Source organism: Platalea leucorodia, assembly GCF_965183815.1.
Source record: "Platalea leucorodia genome assembly, chromosome: 1".
In the NCBI taxonomy this organism is placed as follows: Eukaryota; Metazoa; Chordata; class Aves; order Pelecaniformes; family Threskiornithidae; genus Platalea; species Platalea leucorodia.
Genome location: NC_138823.1, coordinates 144,767,669 through 144,793,067, shown reverse-complemented (window position 1 = coordinate 144,793,067; position 25,399 = coordinate 144,767,669). Strand labels below are relative to the sequence as shown.

The following is a 25,399-nucleotide window of genomic DNA, read 5'->3' as shown; positions in this document are numbered from 1 at the left end:
TGTTCTTATGTCCATGGTGTACTTCAGGATTATATCACTGGTTACAATTAATCAGCCTAGTGCAAGTTGTCCAAGCAGGTTTTTGAAATACAGTGCATTTACTGTTTCTGTATATTATTTTCCTAAAACCCTGTATATTTTTCCCCTTTCTTGTGTTTCCAGGTGTTGTTAGCACAAATATAATAATAGGGGCTATTGCAGGCACCATTTTAGTGTTGGCTCTCGTTTTAGGAATAACTGGTTGGGGTTACAAGTAAGTAAATTGTGTTCTTCTTAATACAGTTAAAAACATGTTTATTTCATCTAATAGCTGATTATGTTATGAAAAGAACAATTCAAACATAATCTAAAAAAATCCAAATTGTACTATATTTATACAGTGACATTTTTATAGTATTAGCATTTTTAAAGCAATTCTTACATGTGTATGTGGTTTTGGAGAGCTTGATCCAGGTTTTAAATTTATTTCTCATTTAGTTATTTCTTTTCCTTTTTTTTGTAGACAATCAGATTATGATTAAGTAAATTTAGCAAGATTAGCATTTGGTCAGTCAGTAAGGCATTTAACCATAGGATTCCTTAAACAGATATTTATAGTCAGTCAGCTTAACCTGAAATGAATTCAGCCATGTTTTTCGTTAAGAGAGAGTAATTTGCAAAAAAAGTCCAAGTTCTCTCCTGGTGTAGAGCTGTCAGCGTTCCACTCACTGAAAGGCAAAATGGATTATTTTAGCCTGACTGATCTTTTTCAGGTTTTCTCCTTTTGTGAATTTCTTCTAAAAACGGGGAGGGGGGCTAGGTTTTTTGCATGTATTAAAGATTCAAGGTACTTACTTTGTCACCTGTGTTTGGATGAGACTGGCTCTTGAAGTCCTTCTTCCACGGGTCCTTGGTGTGCTTGGAGGGCAGGGCAGGTGCAGCTGCAGGAAGCGCTGGAGCTGGGACACAGCCCCAGCGGTTTGGCGTGACGAACTGGCACATCCCCTGCTGGTTTGTTAGACCGAGGTAGGCTGAGGGCAGCTCAGAAATACATAACAAAACAGTTGGAAAAAAGCATGAAGATTAGGATCGTAAAAGGATAGGTTATGCTGTCTTGGAATATCACTCTCAGCTTCTGGCGGTATCTGAAAATCTGGACTTCTATTTTGAGTACACCTCCAAAAGCTAAGGGCTCATTTTGAGATCACATCTAGCCAGTGGGATTAGTTTTTGGAGGTGGAGGGCAAGAGTGCACCTTTCACTAGCAGCTTCACAGTGAATAGACTTAAACTCATCATGAACTGCACCTCCAACTCAGCACTGACTTTAGCCATGGATATGAATATATTTTCCATGTTTATTCTGATTTAGTATGTTTATGAGTATGTTTATTTCAGAAGTGTTTTCTGTAGAAATATTTTGAGCAAAAAGTTCATTCTGCATACATTGCTTTTCTCTTTACATTTTTTTTTCTCTTACTGACCATGTATACCTGCATACTGATAACTCATTCTTCTTTCTTTCTCTTCTCTTTGTATGGAAAGAAACTACAGAAGACAGAGGTATGTGATAAAAGTAATGGAATGTGTCTTAGAAAGCTCTAGAAAGAACTTTTCTTCTCTCTTGCTCATTTACGTACTATAAAGAAAATACAGAGATCACTGTATTTTCTATAAAGATGATGATGGAGTATCATATTTTAAACAATATTTGCTTGAAATTGGTATTTATTCTATAAATGCATTGCTTGAAATCCTGATTTCACTGGACTCAGTAGCAAAAATAATGTTTACTTCTGAGATAGCCTATTTTATTTAGGAAAACAGGAGAATATTTCCAATAAGAGAGACTGAAAATCTGCTATTAGAGATGAAAGTGTTCTTGGGAGGCTGAGAATTGAATAATTAATATTAACATGATGTTCAGGAGCCTTTTGAGACAAATTCATTCCTGGAGCTTCTTTGCAGTTAAAAATACAATGCAGTTAAATTACTGTGCAAATGAAGAGCCCGTTCTTTCCCACCACCCTTCTCGATTGATTTGTAGCTAAAGCATTGTACCGTCTTCAGCACAGGGCTGAGCTTTCCCTTCACAAGGAACTGTAACTGGGGTTTGGCTCCTGGAAGACCACCTCCCTTTGATCAGTCATCTGCCTGGCAGATGGGTCCTCTGGGAAGGAGTTGACTCCTTCCTCTCCCAGTCCCCCACAGATAAGAGGGTTTCTCAAATTCCCCTGTTTTCTGCCTGTATCAGCGCCTCCTGGTCCCAGCTGCTGTTATGTTTGTTGCTGCTGCCCATTGTGCTTGTTCTCCATTTCCACTATGTGTGTAGCGCTTTCTCTGCCAGGCTCAAAATACTTGCAAAAAGCAGAAGAGCTCTGCCAAGTGCTGGTTGTGTACTACAAGGTCAGATAGGTGGCAGGAACGGTAATGGGAAAAATTTTCCATGATGAGGGTGGTGAAACACTGGAACGGGTTGCCCAGAGAGGTGGTAGATGCTCCATCCTTGGCAACATTCAAGGCCAGGCTGGATGGGGCTCTGAGCAACCTGGTCTAGTTGTAGATGTCCCTACCCATTGCAGGGGGGATGGACTAGATGGCCTTTAAAGGTCCCTTCCATCCCAAAGCATTCTATGATTCTACGAAAAAGGCAAAGCCATTGAAGTCAAGCCTTATGAAGAGGTTGGTGGGTAGAGATGTCACCTGGCACAAGGCAGGCAGAATTTCAGGGTTTGGTGCTGCTTAGTGGCATGCGATGTATGTGTAAGCACAGACTAACATGGCCATCAAGTCAGTCTACTGTGGGTGTATCAGGGTTGGCTGAGGACAGAGCAGCCAAAACCTCGAAATACAGAAAGAGACCGCCCCATGCATGTTCGCATTGGAATATCAGAGAATCTAACTTTTCCAAATTCCCTCATCTCCAGAAATTAGTATATGGACAGAGAGCTGTGAGTGTGCAGTCAGTCTGCAGCTGTGTCTGTGGGCATGGGCAGAGTGGAAACCAGCATAAGCTGAGGCTTTTGAAGATGATGGAGGTATTTAGCAACTAAATCTCCTTCATGCAGAAAATGAAGTTCTGTAGGCTGACTTCTAAATAGAATAATTTTGGGTATGTACAAAGAGTGTTTCATAAATGGAAAAACCAGACATCCATCAAAGTGTCCAGAGTGTCCTTTTTTTTAATTTGTTTATGATTACTCCTTAAATAAAAATGAAAACAAGCCATTGAGGTATTTTTGAGCATTACGTAAGGAATGATATTTGGTAGTACTAAGCAACTGAAATGAGCAAACTGAAAGTAATAAAAACAGCAAATTAGCAAGGGTTCTGTGAGCTGGGATAGTGTGGCTTAAAGGGCACAGCTACACGGGAGAAGTTATTTCTGATGGAGTACCCGAGAGGGCAGTTTGCTGGAGGAAGCCTGGAGAGCAGAGCTGCCCACACTGAGTCCACTCCGAACACACCGATGTACCAGCCGAGGAATGGGGCAAGAACCAAGACTTGAGAGATGCTAGAAGAAATAGCGTGGAAGTACTGTGTTACCCTAATGATCTATGTGCCATATAATTATATGCTTTAAATACTTTAGGAGCCTTAGAAATTCAGATATGGAATGAAGAGACCCCAGTTCAGGTCTGTAGTTGGACACAATCTGAATGTGAATAAACCTTCTGATAAATGCGCATCTTAATAGGGGCAGACTGAAGCAAAAAGGCCTTGGAAAGTGCAAGGCTGAATAGATAATTAAGTTGCTGGCGTTATGATATAGCCCACTTTCAAAGTAGCTACTTGTACTAGGGAGGATTTTTCAACTTGGTGGAACTGTAGCTGGAATATTTGCACGGCAGTTTTTCTGCTGGCAATGAATTCACCATCTGCAATAAATTTGCATAACTTGATTAGGACTTTCTAATGCGTAGATAGTTTTATGCACCATAACCGAGCTTCTAGTACCGGAAAAGGATAAACTATTGTCAGATAATGCGTGGCATTATTTTTGTGTGTCTTGGCAGATTGAGTGTACTGTGGTAATCGGGAGTAGCTGAGAACCTCTGACACTGGCGTTAGTTCCCCTGTGCAAGAAAACAGTTAATAAACTGGAGGTTTTTCTCCTCCTGAGGTTTAAACAAATCAATAAGTTGCTATTTTTTAATTCAATAATGATCACAAAAATTAAACGGAAAGCATCTACCTCAGAAGGAAAAAAGCATTCACTTTTCCTGAACTCCTTTTTGATGCAGGCGTGCATTCAGCTCAGGCTGCAGTACTTGTCCTGCGCCTGAGGGTGCTTTTTGCAACCAGCGCGATGAGCCATTTGACATATCTGCACTCGATTATCCAATGTCTCAAGAACCACAAGCTATTCACTTTGAAAATTGTGATCAGAGTTTATCAGTGAAATTTTCCTTGTTTTTCCTTACCAAAACCACATTATCCACTTTTCTGCACATATCAGAAGCATGTGGGAGTTTTCTCTCAGACGGTTGAATTATTTATTAATAGGCTTATTGCGTGTGGTTAACAGGTTTCCTCAAGGATCGCTATCCTTGCCTCTTTCTTTTAAACTAATATTTGTGCATGTTTGTGTGCGTGCTAGTGCCTGTCATGTTTTCTGACTACGATGTTTATTATACTTTAGACAAATACCCCAGGGAGATTATGTAAAAAAGCCTGGAGAGGCCGACTCTTTTTATAGCGACATGCCTCCTGGAGTCAGCACAAACTCTGCATCTAGTTCTAAGAAGAGGTCTGCTTTTCTGTCGCATTTTCAGATTTCTACCTGTTCCATCACCCATTATTCCATTAGTCAGAACATTTCATTGTTTTGCAGCAGGTTTGAGTCTTTCTTCTTTCTTTGTGGAATGTTTGAAATAGCATCCTTTGTGCTTTGACTACTGATTTTACTCACATGCCCTGAGCTGCCAATTATCACTAGTCCAGAATAAACAAGTTTTCAATTGTAAACCAATTTTCGGTTAATCAAATTTTCATCATCTCCCTGCTTGAGAATTGTTTTCAAGTAGACTGTAATAATAATTGCTGGCTCAAAAAAAAATTAAATAAAAGAACCACAATTTTTTAAATCATGGTCATGTAATCAAAGCAAAGGAACACTGTCTTGCTTCAATAATAGTTATAAACTGTTCAATGTAAATGTTATTTTTATATCTTTATTTGTCAGCGTCATTAATTCACTGACTTGACCTAGTGTTCTGGATAATATTCTTGCTGTCTCACATTAAGGATGATGGCGCTTGCATTTTATTCCACGTACTAGACTAGTATATAAATAGTCGCCAAGTTATCTTAGAAAATAATTCCATAAAGACTTCCTGTAGTTTTGTGCTTGCTATTACGAGTAACCAAGGAGGCCATTAGATTTTGCCCTTGATCAAATTTCACTAATTCTGTTATTGTTCCAGCTACTTTAAAAACTCAACAACATTTTAAAATGGAAAATTCATTGAAAAGCCTTGAGAGTCATTTGTAATTGCTAAGGTCAGTAGGTCATGATGCTCACTATCCCTCTGCAGTTAGAGATCCTTTAATTATGAAAATCTCCAGCTGGCACTATAAAACAATTTATGAGAAGCACTGTCATAGAAGGGATAGACAATCCTGAACTGCTTCATAAGAAAACTGCAATTCTCAATTCTTGTCTCACCGAGCAGTCTGTAACTGTGCAGTTGATGAAGCCATTTTCTTTGTTGTTATTTCAAAGAAAGTAAAGAGAAATATATGGAAGGGATACATTCGCAGTGACATTTGCTATTTGGATATAGCAGCTTGATCCTATATGCAACTTCATTCAACCTGTTCTAACGAATATGTTATTAAGAAAACTGTAGTAGTGTATAATTAATTAATTATTTCTAATTTTTAAATTCAGCTTTTTAGATTTGTGAGTGGATAAATTATTTGTTTTCAGGGAGCAAGCGTTAATCTTATATGATGATGCACTGTTTGTGTTGGAGAATCTTTTCTCATTTGGATAAATTTTTTAAAAAAGTCTTGGGGAAGCAAGTTTTCATAGCTTTGTGTAAGCAGGTTCAAATACCAGTTAAGAAAAAAAAGTCTGTTTTAAAGTGAATATCATTTAATGTGTTTCTTTTTTCATTCAGTATCTGTGTTTCCTTTCATACTTCATTTCTTTCATGTGTCTCTCTTTATTATTCGTTTCAAAAAGCTAATGGCTTCTAAGGTCTGTCTGTACTAGAGAGTTTTGTTGTTCCCCACCACCAGTTCAGGTATGTTGTGCCACTGTAATGTCTGGAAAAGTAAGTCTGACAAATACTCCATTAACATTGTGGTGGAGCTGACATAGTCCTCCCATTTCAATGCCCAGAGTGCTATTTCCTAACTTTCAAGCTGGTTTTAATTTGCTTTGTGTGCAGATATGGATGACATCTCTTGGGAGACATTAGAGTGACTGGGCCATTAGCTGCCTGGGCTTCTCCATGCTGGAAAGCACTACGAAGTGTTAGTATTAGGATGTTCAAGGATTAAGAGAGAACTTTATGATAACTCTTGCTATTATGATACAGCAAACACCACAACCAGTATATAGCAAGACACTCCTAAACCTGAAAATAGATCATTAGGAGGAGAAAATTATAAAAAAAGTCTGTTAATGGATCTGTTGGTTTTCAGACCTTTCATGCTGTAACCAACTTTGAATTAATGAAACCCTGGACTTAATTCAGTGTGGCTGTGATTAGCCTGGTCTTCTGGAAACTGAAGAGCATGTCAGATGCCTGCCCTCCAAGGAAAGCAGAGACGGAAAAATGCAAGCGTATTCATACTTAAAAACTACAGAAATAGATCCTTTAAGCAAAACTTCTTTGTAATAAATAAGCCATCTATTCTGACCAGTTTTCAATTTCCTCTTGTTTTCTTCTCTTTCGGTAAGAATTGTAGATCTCATGGCAAACAGCCAAGCAGCAGCTCTAGTTCAACAGGAGGGAGCCTGTTGCAAAACCCCATGTGTTGGACCTGGCCACACACATCTCTGGGTCTTAGAGGGAATACAAGAAGAAAGAAAAATTTTAGTTTGCACCAAACACCTAGATATAAAGACTGGTTTTGGATTTGAGTTTGGCATTAAAATTATATACTGTGGTGACTAGCTGAAAAAACAGAATAAAAATTCAAAATTAGCAAATATGAGACAGAGTTACCCCTCCACTGGAGCTACCAGATGTGAGTGGGAGGATGTTCATCGCAGACTCCTGGGCCACTGAGACTTGTCACAGTGGGTAGAGGGAAGCAGTCCCAGCTTTACTGCAACAGCACGAGGAGGGAATGGGCAGCCTGCAGGTGGGATGTGAGGAAAAAACGCCTTGAGACGAGCACAGTTGGAAGAGCATCTTCCAGCTAAGAACTGGGGCAGAGCTGGAGATCCAGTGTGTGCTGGTGTTTGTGCTTTCCACAGTAGGCACGGGAGAAAGCAGTGCTAAAGCCTGGCTCTTGAACGTGGACACACCAAACCACTGCAGGGACAGCTGGCAAAGTGTAACTGCAGGGTTTAACCAGAAATCCTGGATGCTGTGCTAGTGCAGACAGACCTTAGGCTATGTTATGTCACTGGCCTCGGGAATGTGACTCTGAACCACTGAGCTAACATTGATGTGAGACAATACCCTTAACAATAACCGCATCTGAGCCCTCCTATTCCAGGTCAAATGGATTATCTCATTCCTGGAGTGAAAGGATCCCAGACACAAAACATATTTCAGACATTTGTGAAAATGGGAGGCCTAGGAGTAATTCTTGGCAAGGTAAGTGAACCTCTGTGCTGGCCACAGTGGAAACCAGCCTCTGAGCCATTGCCGCTCTGCTGAAAGTTTGGCTTATCTTTGGAGAGCAGCATGACTCCTTAAGATTGTGCTAATTGTTATTACCCTGGAATTGGGATTTAGAAGTGCCCTACACAAATACGTTTTTTTGCACAATGCTTTGGCACATAGAAATGACATTCAATTTCTCCCATTCCTCCAGTGTGGGCTAACATGAAAAAGAGGAAGAAGTCTATTGACTTTTGCCAGCTTCTGTCATTTTATCAGGCAGTGTTTAGTGTTTTTCTTGACTTTCTCAAATAAAAGCTGAAATTAAGGAGTTTTTTGCTCTGCACAGTTGCAGAAAAAAGTAGAGAAGGATCACCTAAGTGTCAGGTTTAGCTGATCTGAGGTAAATCAAGAGGGACTGACTTTTAAATGGTTAAAGCTAATGAGGTAACGACTCTTTTGCTGGGGATGCAAAAAGAAAGTACAGTTTGGCATGGGATGCAGGTGAGTTTCAAATTGTTTTACCGTCTGTCTTTATCCTTTGATTTCTTTCAGGTAATGTAGGAGGAAACAGAAAGAAAGTCAGAGGCAAAAGATTTAGGCCACGGTCTAATTCAACTGAGTAAGTCTGAACTTACAAAAGCAAAGCCAAAAAGTACAGTTTTCATATTTGTGTTTTGTAGATGGAGATTAAGAGTACTGAAAAGTAGACAGCTGCATTTTTGCTCTGTGGCCCATTCTGATTGCTGACTGATAATCTGGTAAATGGTTTAGCTAATGTATTTCAACCTCTTTTTATGTATTCTTTAAAAATTAACTATCAATTTTCTTTTTATGTAGGCTTTCTCACAGTCGTTCCCATAGCAATTCCCAATGATGGTGGCAGCCTGCACCATCACTGCAGGCTTTTGTCTACAGTAAACTGCCATTGCTGAGTGTATCCTGGTTCAATACTGAATTTCTGATAACCTGTTTCCTACCCTTGTCTTCACCTTGGCTTGGGCCATTGCAGAGTTAGAGATTTTTATCTCTTGTGTACCTGCCTGAAGGTTTTAGGAGACATACCTGTCTGCTTTGAGAGTACCCTGAAGTTTATTGTTGTAAGCCTGAAACAGCCAGCCTTGAGTAAGCCCTCCAATAAATGGGTAATGAGAGTCCTTACCAAGCAACTGATCCCCAGACTTTTCCAGTATGGCTTAGAATTGCTTTCTGTCTTGATTCATTGGTTACATTTACTGACGAGCCCATGTGTGCAGTGCTCCCCACAGGGAAAGAGCCTTTCTTATGTAATTAGCCTGCTGGTTCAGGCTCCTTTTGTGAATGAATGGTGAATGGCTGGAAACATAATCTCTGGGCTTGTCAAGCACTGGCCTGCTCTTACAGCACTTATGCCACACGGGAATGACCCCTTCTTTGACCACACTGGCGATGACAGTGCCCTTTCCCTGTATCATTAGTACTAACTTTGCACCTGTATGGGCAAACGGGCTTGATACCAACCCTGCTGGAAACTAATAATGCTAACTCCTCTCTGGGCCCTGCTTTCTTCGGTTTGGGGATTTTGAGTTTGTTCTGAAACTTTTCTTCCGCCTGCAGTGCACTGTCTTGAGGTGAGTAGGCTCAGAAAGGTTCATAGAGGAGACCCTCTGTTACAAGTTACAGAAATAATAGTTTGATGCGCATTGCAGTTATAACATTGCGTGGTCAAAACGGCAACATGGAACCAGAAATTTTAGCCCCAGGTCTCTTGGAGGAGTTTATCTGTCAAGTGCCCCTGTGCTCTTGGTCTTCATGCTGGTAAACTCTTACTGGAACGTTATTTTGCTTGTTTTCTTTTCTCTTTGCATGAGACAGTTTGATAAAAACAAAATTAGTCTGACCGAACTGCCAAGAATACCAATGAGATTGCACATTCTGTAGAAACTTGTCCTGTGCTTTTCTTCATTTTCCAATTGTATTTCTTAAACAAAATCTGTTAAAAAAAAAAAAGTTCAAATTAATGATACCATTATTCTATCATTCAGCAGAGCTGTACACTGGGGCTGAATTGGTCCATAAAGAATGAAACCACATCAGCTCTTTTTAGCCTAGAGTGAACATAACTGCATGGGAAGAGTATTGTTTTCAGTAAAAGCAAAAAACCCCAATGGGCATATTTTTTCCTCTATGCTGCTCAGCTGGTATATTATACATTTGCTCTGAGAACTTTGGAGCACTAACTAAGTGGGTAGACAGAGAGAGTGTGAGCTGGCAATCTTTTTCCCAGTAATTTTTTTCCTCTGTTAAAGGTGCCCCTGAATTTCCACCTAATTCTCTGCTTTCCTTCTTGCTGCTTGTTATGGTCTCTCAACCCAGCAGCAGCCCTGGTGCTAGAGAGAGGAGGCTTGCACTTCCCAAGGGCTGTGCAGCAGCCTGCTAGGGATGAAGCGCAGCGTGTGTGTTCCTGGGAGAGACCTGCTGGGCAGGAAAATGCACTTTCTCCTGACGGGGTCTGTCCTGGATTGCACAGTACCGCATGGCTTGTCTGAGTCTCCTTGGCAAGCCTGTCACCCCTTGGGGAGAGAGCTCCCACTGAATGATCCACGTGCTGTGCCAATTCGGTAGGGAACGGAGAGAATTGCCGAGGGCATACAGTGGCTCTGGTTAGAGAGATGACTTCCTTTGAGAGCAGAGAAAATTAACAGAATGATCTAACCATAGCCAGCATTTACTCATTTAGAAAAACAAAAAGCAATGCCAGCTGCTTTGAGGGTGCCTCAGAATACATGGAGGCTTTTCCCAGACAAATTTACCTTCTTACCTTCTCTGGGAAACATAGCAGAATGTTGAAATCTGTTCTGAAATGGTGGATGGCATCTGGAAAGTCCACCTGTGTGGCCCTGGGAGTCCAATGAAGCATACTTATTGAGATGGAAGAAAAGGGGTAACACTGTTGGTCTCCTGTTAGTAATAGAGACAGTGAAGTTAACCACTAGAAAATTGGGTTCATTTGTGTCATACTTTGTGCAGAGTTCAATTTTTTTGTACAGTTGCCTACAAAAGTATTTGACGTATGCATGAGTCTGCAGTAACTGCACATATTATGCCCAAGGTTTTTTTGGTATACAGCCAAGCACCAGATAAGAGACTCGTGCCACTAATCATTTAAGCAAAATTTGCTAAGCACTGAGTAAGGTTTGAGCTCTGCAGGCCTCACGAGCAGCGCCGACAGAGGGTTGCAAGCACATTGGGCAATTCCTGAAAAATGTACTGCTCACGCCTTTGTGTGACCCCTTGTACCTAACAGATACATGAACAAGGCTTCTGCTAAGGATGTGGCTCCATGGAGACTGCTAAAGCTCTTTTGGGATGTTTTTAATTGTTTCTAGATGTTTTAAAACAAAATTTGTGTTCTTTACGAAAGGCAGATGGTTCAGTTCACACAGAAGGAATGCCAACAGGCCAAATGTTTCTGCAGCTTTTTCACAAACGGGGTTGATGAAATGGCCTGATAAAACAAGTTTTCTATTAAAATCAATTAGAGTTTTCCAGGAATGATAATGAGAGTTTTCTGAATAAGCTGACAGTTTAATTGGGAGCTTGTGTTAAAACAAGTCCCAGGGAATATGTGTTTTGCCAAATAGCGATTCTGACCTTTGTTAATTTGCACTGCTTTTCCTATAAGCATTTGTCTTCCTCGTTGTTATAACTGATACGAACATCTTTGGCTTAGACTTTCTATTATATATTGTCTTTTTGCAGCAGGGTAACCCATGCATCTGAGCCTGGGCTTTCTCTCGCCCACCAAATCCCGGCCCAAGGCATAAGCCCAGGGGGTTCTGACCACCCCCAAACAGGGAGTCGGGATCACAGGTCAGTCTCACCTGCCCCTGCGTTCTGGGCTGCCATTTTACCCCGTGAAAAGTCCCTTCCCTCAGTATACAATAGTTTCACTGTGGCAAAACACCGTGACTGCTTGGAGGTGCTCCTGCTGATGCAGCGCTAGCTAACCTTCCTCCTCGCCAGCCTGAGGAGTATGGGTACTCTTGAGCCCAGGTCTTTGCCTTGTTGCATGTTGCGCTACAAGCCAAATCGAGCCGTTGGTCTAGCTATAGGCTTACATGTAAGGACACCTGTGTTTTAAAGCGGAATTTCTCACTCAAAGAAAATGCGGATTCTGGCCATTGCTAATGAACAGGTGGCCAGGAAGATCAACCTGAGAGCTTTCTAATGGTATCACGTAGTGGTCTGCAGTAACTCGAGTTTAACCTTTTTGTAACAGATGAATTGAGGTGGTGAACGACGGTCTGTAATACAACCAGACCCAGGAAACCCTGCAACACGGTTGTGGAACAACTGCATGCTTTGATACCACATTATACTTTGTTTTCTAATACAGGAAGCCAGATTGGGAGTGTTTCATGGTTACCAAAAGACCCTTTCCAATGAAAAAAAGCAAGTCAAAAGTACTGCAGCAAGTACAAGAAAATGTGTAGTCGCACCTACAATTAAAGCTAAAGCAGAAGTTTATTAGTTCCTGGTGATGCTGGCGTCAGCCTGTTGCTTCACTTGCAGTTCATCTGTTGCTGCTCTACCACTTTTGACGTTTTCTTTCTCTAAGACCCCAAGCTGGAAAGCATAAAGCACTCCTGATTCCTGATAAATAAGCGAGCTGAGGAAGCTACTTAGAAGCACTTGTGGCTGAGGGCGAGTACTTTCTGAGAGCTGTGGCTGTGCTTGTGCGGGGCGGGGAGGAGAAGTTCCAGAGCAAAAAAGGAGCAAAAGAAGTCGAAAAAGTGCTGCCGCTTTTGTCATCAGCGTGGTTTGAAATATGGTGGGGGTTGCACGACATGATCTGGCCTAACCTTTACTCATCTGAGCAATCCCTTGCGAGGCCTGTTCCCATGTGTGAGGTCACTGGAGTCACTGTCGTAAACAAGGGTGGTGGGAACTGGCCCAGAAATATAAAAAATAACTTAAAGAGGAATTTTCTTTCCCTTTTCCTTGGCTACATTTTTTTTCCTATTTCAGAGTGTGCTAGTCTCTATTATATAAAGGTGGTGATCACAAATAACCGTTAAACTGTTGCTATTCTTATACAACAAGAACAGACTTTAAATTGGACCAGGCAGACTCCTGTTTCTACATTGCCCTTTTTTCTTAACATGACAGAGGGGGAGGAATTCACTAATCTTGTTATTGGGGGCTAAGAGAAACCAGTTACAAAAAAAAAAAAATTATTCTTCCCTGGTAATATTACTGTCAGATAAGTAAACACTGTCTTTATTTCATAGTTTTCATGTAATTAATATGAGTATGCAGCTCAGACTTTTTTCCTAAAAAGTGTGGTTTTGGTATTAAGATTGCTTCTGTAAAATGTGAGATAACTCTGCAGCCCACCTCCATTAAAGCTTCTTGTAGTCCTACCAAATTAAATGATCATTGAAAAATCAGAAGGTTATTTGCACATAAGTGTAAAAATTGCCACTGTAGTGGCAAACAATTCAAGCCTTTTAACACACTGAGGCCGAAATTCATTCCTGTAGAAAGGGCCAAGCCCACGTTTCTGTGCTCATTAAGCTATTATCTTGCAATTTATTCTAGATGGGTGCAAATGTGTGTCTTTAACAAGCAAACTGCAGGACTGCAGCCAAAATGCCCCTTCATCCTTATTCTGAGATCATCAGAGGAGTTCAAGCCATGAGCTTAATGCTGGCCCTCTGCATAGGAGTGAATTTTACCCTTAAGACATTAAATGAATGATGTATCCCAAAGAGTTTCCGTATTAATCAAACATATGAGTCTTGTTGTAGGTCAGATTTTCTCATGCAGTTGTACACGTTGCCTAGTCCTCACCCAACATTCATACTGATTTATTTGCCATATTCACTTGCATTTTGGGGATGAAGACATCCTTGCTAAGCTTGTGCTGTGTGTTCTCAGATTTTCTATTCTTGTTCTTCTGCTTTCTCTGTTCCTTCCATTGCTTTCTGCAGGTATTTAAACCCATGGTTCAAAAGAGAATATAATGTAGCTAAGTGGGTAGAAGATGTGAATAAAAACACTGAAGGACCATACTTTAGGTATTTTGTAAATTAATTCTATATCATTTTTAAGAGCTGTTCCAGCATATACAAATATCTTGGGACTCCTACCTTGTATAAATCAATACAAGTTACTGTAGGTGCAAAGGGCCCCTCTTCTTTTGCTGCATTTTGATGTCTGTTTTTGGCTTCATGTGCAATTTACAATTCTTTTTCTGAATGTTTTAATGAAGCCATTGAAAAGGGTGTGTGTAGTGCATGCATTCCCACCATCATCTATAGCTTGTAGTAGCTTTCTCATCATTTTATGCCAAGTAGTGTTTTATGGGCATGAGACATATTTATCACTAATAAAGTAGTATTAACTTAAATAGAATGTAATTTACTGAAGCAAGTGGTTTCATAACACATTGACTCTACCCACTGTCTTATATAGTGCATACTAAAATTTACATGAAAAAAGAATAAAAAGTAGTGGTATTTTACCCTCAGCATACAATGAAATAATTAATATATTGTAATTGGAAAATTAAATGTATGAGAATATACTCTGTGCTCTATTTATCAAACCACTAATGAATCTGTTACAAGTGAGTGTAGGGTTCAACCAAAAATATCACTTGCTTTTGAGAGGGGAAAGTGTGTATTATTTGATACATTCCAAGTTAAAGAGAAGAAGCATGCGTGAGGCTGGCCTCCCTGTTGTACATGAATCAGGAGACTGAGAACATTTTAGTAGATACCCAAAAGACACAATCCCACACCTGAGACAGAAGTTTGCATCAGCTGAAAAAATCAGCTAGCACAGGAGAGAATGGAAGACAATTTATGACAAATAATATAAAACATGAAAAAAAAATTTATGAAGCTGTAAGTTGACATATCAGACATTAAGCTGAAACAAGAATTATAGAAACACAAAGAAAAGGAATACAATGCAAAATCTTTAGCTGAAACAGTGAAGGATAGTAAGAAGGAGTAAATAGAATCTTAACAATAATTTTGCGGCATTAGTAGACCTAATAATAGTGCAAAAAGGCAGAAACATTCACTAAATATGTCTGGTGTATATTTGGGAAAAAAACGTGATGGAGTTGTATCACAAGATGCTGATGAAACACTTCTATTCCAATAGCAGCACTGGCAGATATTAAATAGCAAAGTGGGAATTTAGTAATTTTTAGAACTAAAAATGTCCCAAAGTCTTAAAAGAGCATAAAATTGTCACTTTTTTAAACCATTTGTGTTTGCTTTCAAGAACTCTTAAGTCACAGAGTAAGTTGCAGAAAGGCTTTCCAATGAACAAACAGGGCAAATGAGGTAAATTTAAGCCTGCCAGTCCTGATCTCGGTCCTGAACAAGGAGTAAAAATCCCTGACACAAGAACCCAAGGCTTACGGGAGGATGTTGTGATTTTGCCAACCAGTATCAGCCAGGTCTCGGTGTTGGTGCTTGGACATTCAGGCAGGGTGTATTGTGAATCCGGTAGTTTTGGCATTGCTGGTTTTAGCATTGGGATACAGGGTCCAGTTCTGGTGTCTACAGTTCAGCAAGCATGTTCAAGAACTGGGGAGATTTAAGTCCTAAGAAACCTTAGAAAGGACTGCAGGGCCTCAAGCTGTTCAGTTTAATGGAGCAGCTAAGTGCTTACCTGATCATAAAATCCACATAGCTGCACATGGAGCAAAACCTATGTGGGAAGTCCTTTAGACTAGCCGCCTGAGACTGATAATGACCAAAAGTCACTGGAAGGTGAAATTAGGCAAACTCACACTAGAAATGAGGTGTGTTTTTATTAGCAGAGCTTTTCCTAAAGCCCTCTGGACCTTTGTTGTTCAGGCAAGGCCATCAGTCACTCACCATAATCTAACCCCATAGCTGCCTTTCAGGGTGTTTGTATAAGAAGCTCTGTGGTCGCAATAAACAAAGACATTGATGCAATACGAAGATAGCACTAGTTTAAAGTATGTTACTTTAAATGGTTTAGTTAAACAGGTTTAAATTCCTGTGTGGATACTCTTAATTTGGTTTTCATCTTTTAATATCAGTATATCTTGATTTAGTAACTAGATTAAATTGATGGCAGCGTACCCTGCCCCTGAGGGTTTTCAACCATTGCACTGAATGAGTCACATTTCCAATTGTATTTGAGATTAACCAAGCATTTTTTGCATGTAGATGTGGACTAAGCTGACCCATGTGAGTTTTAAGGGCTGTGTATCAGCAGAGATGAAACAAATTAAAAGTTTTACACCACAGAAGCTTACTAATGACTGCCTGCAGCAGTAGCTTTAGAAATGAGAGAGAAACTGGAATAAATTTAGGAACCTGTATGTCCTAATTAAATGAGGTAACCATGGGGAAGTATTCTGCAGGCACATTATGGAAGGCAAAGGATCAAATCTTCTCCCAGGATGAGTTACCATAGGCTTATGAGAGGTTGAACTGAACAGTTTCTCCTCAAAACTTGGGTGCAATTTTGGTTAATCTGTCACAGACTGGAAAACATTGTTCCTAAGAACGGTGTGTCTGAACATCATATGGCTGGGTTTTGAGCCTGTGAAGTGACTCATGAACAAAACAAAACACATCTTGCGTTGTAAACCAGAAAGTCAGGCTGAAGTCAGGCTGTCCAGCTGATACTACATTTTAGGAATCATAGCCCAGGATAAGACATTTACATCAGATAATTAGCTGAGTAGTATTTTTGTTGCTAATCATCTTTGATTTCTCTTTTCTTTTAAAGATGTTCTGAAAGTAACACTGCTGTTTTGCTTGTTTCCATATAGTTTTAGGAATAATGTGTTGATGACTGGTGCTGTTGCAGGTAGAGTTGAAGTAGAATCAGATAAAAAGACAAAAAAGCTTCCTACAATTCTTAGGAACACTGCAGATTTGCAGAAAATAGGGATATTAGTCATCAGAAAGAATTTCTCCATCAGCCTAAAAAAACCCTATATAAATCACAATTTGTCTCTCTGACACCTGGTGTCCTAGTTATTAATTTTTTTCCTAGTCTACAAGTCTAATGGGTATTTCTATATAATTACTTTTTATTAATGATAGTAATAATAGTAGCTGGTGTCTCTGGCGCCAGAAAGCTCCCAGCTGTGGGATTCCCTTCTGTAAGAAAATAAGATCTGTAAAGAAAAATCTTATTTTACTGCTCAAAGCCTAGGCTAGATTTTAATTTTACATGCCAGGCCATAGCTGCATCACCTGAGCAATAAGCCCAGGCAGGAAATCTTTCCCTGGTTTCTCTTTGCTGCAAGGCACGCTGTTTTACCAGTGTGATACTGCTACTTATTTTTGTTACTGCCAATTACAGTGGCTACTGCGCAGACTGACCTTATGAAATACAGTTAAGGATTACTCAAAATCCTCACTGGATCTTGAAAGACTCAGGAACCATGATGGTATCAGAAAATAAACTGTCAGAATCCCCAAACGTGGCATTTCTGTACATAATTATAGACAAAAAAGACTAGAAGGCACCTTCTGAAGCACTGAGCTGCCTACATTTGATTTAATGCAAATATTTACAGTAACTTAGATTCTGTGGGAGTTGTTTAAGTATAAAAATAGTTTATAAAGAAAACAGGTTTTTGAGATGGAGACCCAGGATGCATACCCAGAGGGAAAATGGCCATCCCATATCAGAAAGGCACTGGCAAGGAGCATGGAGGGCAGGAGACAACACACTATTCATTTCCCTCCTATTTTTTCTGTGCTTTAGTTTCTTGCTTTCTTCCACGATTTCTTCGCAGCTCCTCCTCAGCTGATCGTTAGCCAGAGTTGGCTCTGCTGCTCTGTGAGGTCCATTGCTTTCCTCTGTGAGCATCCAGCTGAGGCCAGAGCTGTGACCAGCCATTAGCTCCCTGCTCTTGCTGAGGCAGCTTTAGACTGTGCTTAAAGAAAAAAAAAAATAAATCTCCATTACAACCAAAGCAAAATATTGTCCTTGTTGGCAGCCAATGAAAAAAATGCCTATTGACATCAGTAGGATCAGGATTTCATTTCAAGAGTTAGGGAAAAGAGTTCATTAAAGTGTGTGAGTGCCTGCTTCTGGGGCATTGCTGTGCAGTGCTTAAAGCAGATGGCTTGAGCCACACAGCCTTTGCCTTTTCTGCAGCCCCCCATGAGCCGAGCCTCCCCTCTGCTGCTGCACTTTCTGAGGAAACTTGCGCACATCTGTTTTTTAAAAGGAACTGCATTTAAAATGTTAAAATGTTTAGTCACATCAGTGTTTTTAGAAGATCCCAGCTTCCTAATGTGGGATAATTTAGGCTGATGGTGTCCTGCAAAGAGCTGAACGTACGGCAGCAAAGGTCAGGTTAGGCTGACAGTATATACGTTTGGGCTTGAAATGCTTTTGCCAGGTTGAATGTTAAGTGAACTTCATTAAATTTTTTCAGTCTACGAAACAGAATCAAGCACAGCTTATGAACAATTCAGATCTGTCAGGGCCACCTGCCTTGAGTTCAGCTAAAATGACGCTCGAAGTCACAAGATGTTTAGTTGTGTGACCAGGTGACACATTTTACACCGTCTCTTGTGGGCCAACACTCTCCCCGTTTAGGTGACAAGAAGGCAGAGCAGGCAGACACCTGCAGGAGAGGGCGTGCAGATGTCCTCCCACTGCCACAGCGTTTCGTTGTGAATCCCAGCATGGTCTCCCCACACTCTTAGTTTTAGCTTCCAGGACACAAAGACGGACATGAAATGGCCACTCCATCTTGCTTTCTGGTCAGAAATGAGAATTCTTGCAGTGCGTTGAGGTGCATGGCTTTATTTGGGGTTGGTGGGAAAACCTCTGAAACTGTCACGGCGTGTGCAGGGCAGAATGCAGTCTGCAACCCAGTCTGCTTTGCTATTTTTTTGTATAAGTTTCAGCTGGAAACAAGATTTGGCATGAAAGCTAATGGATGTGATAGCAGGAGAACTGAAACCCCAGTGAAAGCTAAATGGATCCCACCCTTGACCAAACTGCAAAGTTTTGCCTACCTTTAACCCCAGCATTACCCGCAAGTGTCCCTGAATGCTGTCCTTCTTCCATCCTGTAAATGAGAAAGGTCATGTCTGGCGCTTTCTCATTTAAAGTACATGTAAATCTGGGATACACAGCACATACACAATTGCAGGGCAGAACCTGAAAAGTGATCAAAACCACCTCAGACGACTAAGCTTACCACACAAGACGCATCCTAAGACCTGTGAGCGTATGCTTAATAGTGATACATTTTTACAGTTTCAGTAGATAGCACTAAAGGTGATAAAAACCAGCACATAACTTGTGTAGCAGAAATAAGGGGCGAGGGCCTGTGAGGGGAGGGCAAGGTCATTTCTTTTAAGTGTGCAACTGCATTCTGGATGTATTTGGCTCTAGCTTTACACGTGCAGGTGAGCAGCAATGTGCACATCAGTTAGGCGTGCAAACCATAGGTGAGCTGGCAACGCGAAGTGGGGTTGAGTAGTAAGAAATGTAGGCAGCTACACTGGAGGTCTGGGCTTCAAAATCTTTTGAAAAGGCAGCATTGTTCAAGTTCTGGTGCAAAGCTGCCTGGCTACAGGCTCAGCTAGGGATCCTGGTCAGAGGACCCACTGTGCGGGGAAAATGTTCAAGATGCCCCATCCTTAGAGGGGTTATTGCTCCTTCCAGGATCACCTACTCAGGCTGATGGACAGGTGTATTGGCCATGGCTTTCCCTCTCACCATGGCTTTCTCTTGTGGTGCCTAAATAACCCATGGGAAGAGCCTGTGGTGTACAGGAGGCGATGTTGTGCCTGGTTGTGGTGCAAGGGATGGGAGATGCCTTCATTCTGTGTGCCACCTCCTGGCTGTGGTACCTATATAAACAGCTTTCTGATAGGGCTTGCCAAGTCAGATCTAACACCCCCCAGTTCCTTGCTTCTAATCTCCAGGTGCATCGTTATAAATTTAAACATGAAGATTTTAAATCCTCCTGCAGCTGTGGGGCAAAATTTGTGAATAATTGGATTGCTAATAATATGTAAAATCTGCTGTCCTTATCTTCCCCTCTTCCTCTCCTCATTTTTTTGACTCTAGACCCACTAACAGTTTATTAGTGATCTTTATCAGTCCAAGTGTGGGCACAGATTAGAGGACTTGTACGGGTAGTGAACAGCAGGGCACTGTTGAGAACATTTCCCTGGCTTTTTTTAAGAAAATCACCTGTTTTATTGCATGTGCAGTTTGGTGCCCAGATCTGTGATGCCGGACATATGAATCCTTTGTTTTATACTGCAGTAGCTATTTAAAATTTTCTTCCTGAAAGCGTTCATGTATGTCCAGTTGATCTTAATGGGTGATCAAAGTGCATGTGCTGAAGATGTACTCTTCAGTGTTTGGACAATTGTCCCAACCTAAATCCTTTAACGACTGTTGACCTTAGAGGCTACAGCATAAGGCATTAGAGCATCGTGAGCCAGATTGGAGAGCTGTCACCATATAATTTCCAATGACACCTTGTTGCTCGTGGCTACCATCAATCATTGTTTGTATGGGAGACAAGAGTGTGCTGTTGTAGGGAGCTACAGACGCAACAAAATGATACAGTAGTCCAAAATAAAAGAACAATTATTTAAAGGTAAATTAATTTCACTTAGATAATAGAGATATAAAAGAATTCCAGACACAAAAGAGTCCCTGACTTGTCTGTAATCCTCGCTAGATGAAAGGACCTGATCCTGCAAATCCCAGCGCCAGGGATGTGGGGCTGTCTGCCAGGGGTGGGTCTGGTGGCTCCTTGGTATCAGTGATGGTGTTCATCGCTTGGGTCTACAGCTGCACAACGTGCAGCCCCCTGCTGTGTTTGAGGGGCTTGGAAAACCTGTCTGTAGAAACCAAGGGAAACCTTCCATCTTCAGGGACACATTAAGTTCAGAAGATAGTAGGCAGCAGTGCTCAGGGAGGGTCTGGATGATGTGCCTGTACTAGTGGGAGGCCTCCTTTGAAAAATGCCCTCAGTCTGCAAAACGGAACAAGGTGGCCAGGGTAGCTCAATTTTTCTACTTTGAGGCTTTTTTTCCCTTTTATTCTGCCCAGATTTAGAGCCTGATAGGAACCTCTCAAGTGGGAAAAGTGCAGAATCTCAAAACAGAAGCAGAAGAGTTTTTCTTGGGTATAAAATTTCAGTCAATAATGTGCTACTGCCTTATTGACATGAAAAGAATGCCTTTCATGTGATACAAACATTTACTTGCTCCTGCTTACTCTACTCACCTTGTACAGAAATGCTGATTGCCATTGACTAATCAGTCCATTTTTGTATATTCTCATCAGACTCTTTCTTTGGCTGGAACAATATGCACTGTATGATGCTTGCATGTCTAATAATTTGTTATTAGCACTTTGTATATGCCTTTGTTACTTCACAACTAACATTTTGGCCTCCAAGTGCATGCATTTGTGTAAATTAATGTGTTACAAAATAATAGATTTAGTTGCTCTGTTTGCATCAATATAGGAGATGTGTAAGATATACATAAAGACACTGATAATTGCCATTTAGTCACTGGCAGAAGACATTGTTCAGCTTGTATTTATACAATCACTGTTTCTATTTAGGCTTCATAATACCATGTCTATCTTTTAGTTCTGTATTTATTCAATTGCAGATTTGGTTTGTTAATTTTATAATGATTAATTACAGTACCATATAAAACAGTTTAAGAAATTGTTTTTGTTATGCAGTATAATTCTATTAAGAAGTAGAAAATTTTATTTTTTCTTCCAGTGTTCCTGAAAACTATAAATACCTTTATTCATATTATGAAATTACTAGATTACTGATCAAACAACTTTATCCCCCCCGATATTGAGCTAATAGTAAGCTATATACTTGGTTCTGAACCAAGCTTCAGAGTAATGGCAGTTGCTGTTGCAGTGCTAGGACCCGAAGACATCACGTTTATTTTGTGTGTTTCAACATCTCAGGACACTGTCTCCTGCAAAGTCTCCCTCTTCGTCCACTGGATCTATTGCTTCCAGCAGAAAATACCCTTACCCGATGCCACCACTTCCTGACGAGGAGAAAAAAGCCAACAGGCAAAGTGCCAGGGTACGTGTCCCTCTTCTCTGTGCCTTTCGTCAGTGACTTGATTTACTGGTAGTTTTTCAGAAGGAAAGCGTGGCAGATCGGCATCTTTGACTAACAGTCAGAGCAGCAGTGGCATTTCCTTCGTACCCTTAACTCCAGAAGCTGCTGAAGGCTGAGCCTCGGTGGATGCATTTACAGATATCCATTCAGGTTGCTCTTAAACCTGCCCTGAAGCCCAGATTTCACTAGTTGTCTTATTTCAAGCTGGGAGCGTGCCTGGGGCAGCTTTCAGGCTGCGGAGGACGGGCAGCCCTGGAGCAGGCGGTGCATCTGGCTCTCCTCTTTTACCCCTTCCAGGGGGCTGATGCAGCCAGCAGCTCTCATTCGGGCTGGGCGATAGTGACTTTCCAGCTTTATGGAAAGGAAACTACATTGCAGTTAAGAAGGATGTGGAGTATCAAGCCCTTGCAGACCTGGAAGGACTGTGCTGCCACATGCCCTGAGCCGCTGGAATGTGCTGTGGATGGTGATGCTGCACTGCAGGGAGAGATTTCCACCTGCTGCCGCAAGGCAACGCTAGCTGTTGCTTCCTTTCTGTCAATTCAGACATGGCAGATACTTGAATAAGCAAAAACACCTCTGAAATTTACTTTAGGAGTTTTACTTGTGATAGCTTTAGTTCATGTTCCTGATGCAGATGCGATTCCCATCTCTGCTCTCTGTCTTTTTTTTCCAAGAAAAAAAAGAGTGGAGCGCTGCTGAGGGGACCCGCGTGCTGCTACCCCACGTCCTGCGAGGGGCAGAACGCTGTGCGAGGGGCAGCACGGGGTCTCCCAGGCGCATGTGGAGCAGAGCAGCTCGGAGGAAGGGCTGCACTGATGTTTCTCAGCCCTGGAGCTGCCTCGGCACCAGCTCAAACTCACGGCAGAAATTCATGCTGCCCTGAGCAGAGTTAGGCAGAGGAGACCGGGAAATTACACCAATATTTGTTAGTATAACTGTAAGGTAAAAGCTGTCTAATACAAAGCTGATGCTACACTGACATTTTTGCTTCAAACTCTCCACACTCCCAGCTGTGGACGTTTACTATGCCGACTGCAAGTCATGCTGAAATGCTTGAGACTGCTGACTTTGTGGTCTGAACAGATACCCACCAGAGGCTGGGAGGAGACCAAGAGCGTAGCCTTGGTGTCCGAAGTGATGTAGATGCAGTTCCCCAAACAATCTCCTCACACTGTGTGGGTAACAGCCTGTTTTATCTTGGTGTTCAGTGTGTGTTTGTGTTCCTTTTTCCCCTCTCCAGCTATGGGAGACGTCCATTTAGCTGCACTGTTTTCCTGGGGTGACATCAGAACTGTTTACTTTGAATTTTATAGAAACTCAGCATCACTGAGTCATTGCACATTCATCTGCTCTTCAGACAATTCAAAAGATCAACAGAGATGCCGTGATCACAGTGAGAACCTCCTCTCATCTGGAAGGGAAAGAAGCAGTCTTTTTTTTCTTTCTTTTTTGTTGACTGGTATTTTATGGATTTGATGAACAACCAAAATCATAACAATTAACAGGGGATAATTAGCCCGGCCGTGACAAGGCTGTTCCGCATGACGACAGATACACTTACGTAGAATCCCAACTGCAGTCTGTTTGCCAGTCCTGCGTAAGAGAGGTTTTTCTCTGGTTTAATGCAGTCCTGAGTCAGAGCAGAGTGGAACTGGGAAGGCGCCTCCTGGAGAGCCCAGCCGATGTAAACTTGTACGCTGTATGCATGAACCTTGTGTTCTTTACTTTCCACATGTAAGGGATAAACAACATACTGTAGTAGAAACTAGCATGCAGGAGTAAGAAATATAGGATTTTTTTGTGACAGGATTTCAAGCTTTGAAAGGCAACTATTTGACACAAATGTCAAACAAACAAGGATTATATCTTTTTTTTTTACCTTACGTGTTTATAATCTCAGTATACAGATTGTATATATGTAAACATTTGATAATGTCAAAAATAGCTGTTATACATAAGTGTATTTTGCCAAATGCCTAAAGAAACAGTCATGACTAACATCATCACACTTCAGATTTTCTAATATTACGAGCAGACAACTTTGGAAATACAGAAAGTACAGTACTGTAAAACCGTGTCTCTCAGAAACTGGTGTTTGACCAAAATCTGTACTATCTTTTCAGTATCTTATACTGTCTTGACAATCTCAGTTGTATGGTGGACTGCAGAAACCAGTACAGCAGCACTTTGTCTTAAATCATCGTAAGAGGAACCAGCCAAAATCCGGTGTTCAGTGCGATGACCAGTGTATCCTCTCACAGGTGTAATCAGGAATGATTCGGCAGACAACAGAGACAGAGGCTTTAAGTAATGTGCAGTCCAAACTTGCTGGACATTTGGGAATACTTCTAAGTAGTCAGTTCAGGATGTGGTGATGTGAAGTCCTTCTGGTGAGAGTTGCTGTGTATTTTTGATAGAGCATTTCAGACACTGTTTTAGATGGCAAGGCGTAGCATATGGGAAGCATAACGATTTCACTGCACTAGATAATAACAGTGCTGGGCAAGCGGCCAGTTTCATTGCTGTCTCTTAATTTGTATTTGTTACTGGAATCGCCTTTACCATGCGCTTGAATTCTATGCTTGCTGCCCCTGAAGCCCCCTTGACAATTTTTTGGGGCATAAAACTGAGTACAAGTGAGTTTAACCTAAAAAAACGGGAGGGGGGGGGAGAACAAACCATTTACCATGGAGATACTAATCTTGTGTGTAAGTGGACGGTTAGATTTCTAACACCTAAGACTTCTAAAGGTTGTTGTAAAACAAATGTCTTTTGATTTGGAATTTTCAGTTAGTAGGAAATTGGACCATATTAAATCAATTTATAATTCTCCAGCTTTCCAAAATTGACTAATTCTTAGCTTCAGGTAGTACCATTGCAGAATAAAACACCGGATTCTGTGTGGTGCAGTTGAATACCTTGCCCAACAGCTGTATGATCAATTAGATATTATTGTGATGGGAACATTTACGGTGTTTCTGAATCTTCTACCTCTTTCATGTGTTTCCTTTAATAAGTGAACCCAACACTTGCAGCCTTTTAATATATTTTTTTAACTTTAAAGTCTCTCGATAAAGTCAAATATATGTAAGATTAAATTAAGAAATGTTTAAAGATGTCAGCAACTGTAAAGTATGTAAGATTTTTAGAAACACTATATTTTATGATTAGGCTGTGTTGGATTATTACAAAATACTGGCCTCGGAGTTCAAACGATTTTCCTTCACAGGAGACGGGTTCTGGTAAGTATTTTGGAGAAAGACAAATATGAGTGAGTACAAGTGGATGCAGACAGACCATCTGGAAGGAGCCAGTCACTTGTAATTGCTTTAGGAAAAGATTCTGCACTTTCGTGAAGAGTAAATATCTGTCAGCACTGAAGAATATTTTTTGCAAAGATTTACTTTGAGAGTAGGGAACTGGACTAAAGATAGTTGGTAGCGTATAGCTCATTAAATTGGGGCCTGAGCCATAATCACTTGAAATCA

The 25,399-nt window shown here is 41.0% G+C and overlaps 1 protein-coding gene across 1 annotated transcript in view; it reads left to right on the top strand.

The window, feature by feature from the left end:
• ADAM22 (ADAM metallopeptidase domain 22) overlaps positions 1 to 23,172 on the top strand; it is a gene marked incomplete at both ends in the record, with an annotated part of 132,955 nt that extends 109,783 nt beyond the window's left edge. The window contains 9 exons of the mRNA XM_082309222.1: positions 163 to 253; positions 1,524 to 1,541; positions 4,621 to 4,815; positions 7,659 to 7,759; positions 8,321 to 8,387; positions 11,507 to 11,617; positions 13,741 to 13,827; positions 21,746 to 21,869; positions 23,152 to 23,172. Of these exons, the coding sequence (XP_082165348.1) occupies positions 163 to 253; positions 1,524 to 1,541; positions 4,621 to 4,815; positions 7,659 to 7,759; positions 8,321 to 8,387; positions 11,507 to 11,617; positions 13,741 to 13,827; positions 21,746 to 21,869; positions 23,152 to 23,172 (815 nt within the window). The remainder of the gene's footprint in view (positions 1 to 162; positions 254 to 1,523; positions 1,542 to 4,620; positions 4,816 to 7,658; positions 7,760 to 8,320; positions 8,388 to 11,506; positions 11,618 to 13,740; positions 13,828 to 21,745; positions 21,870 to 23,151) is intronic.
• Positions 23,173 to 25,399: the final 2,227 nt, after the last annotated feature.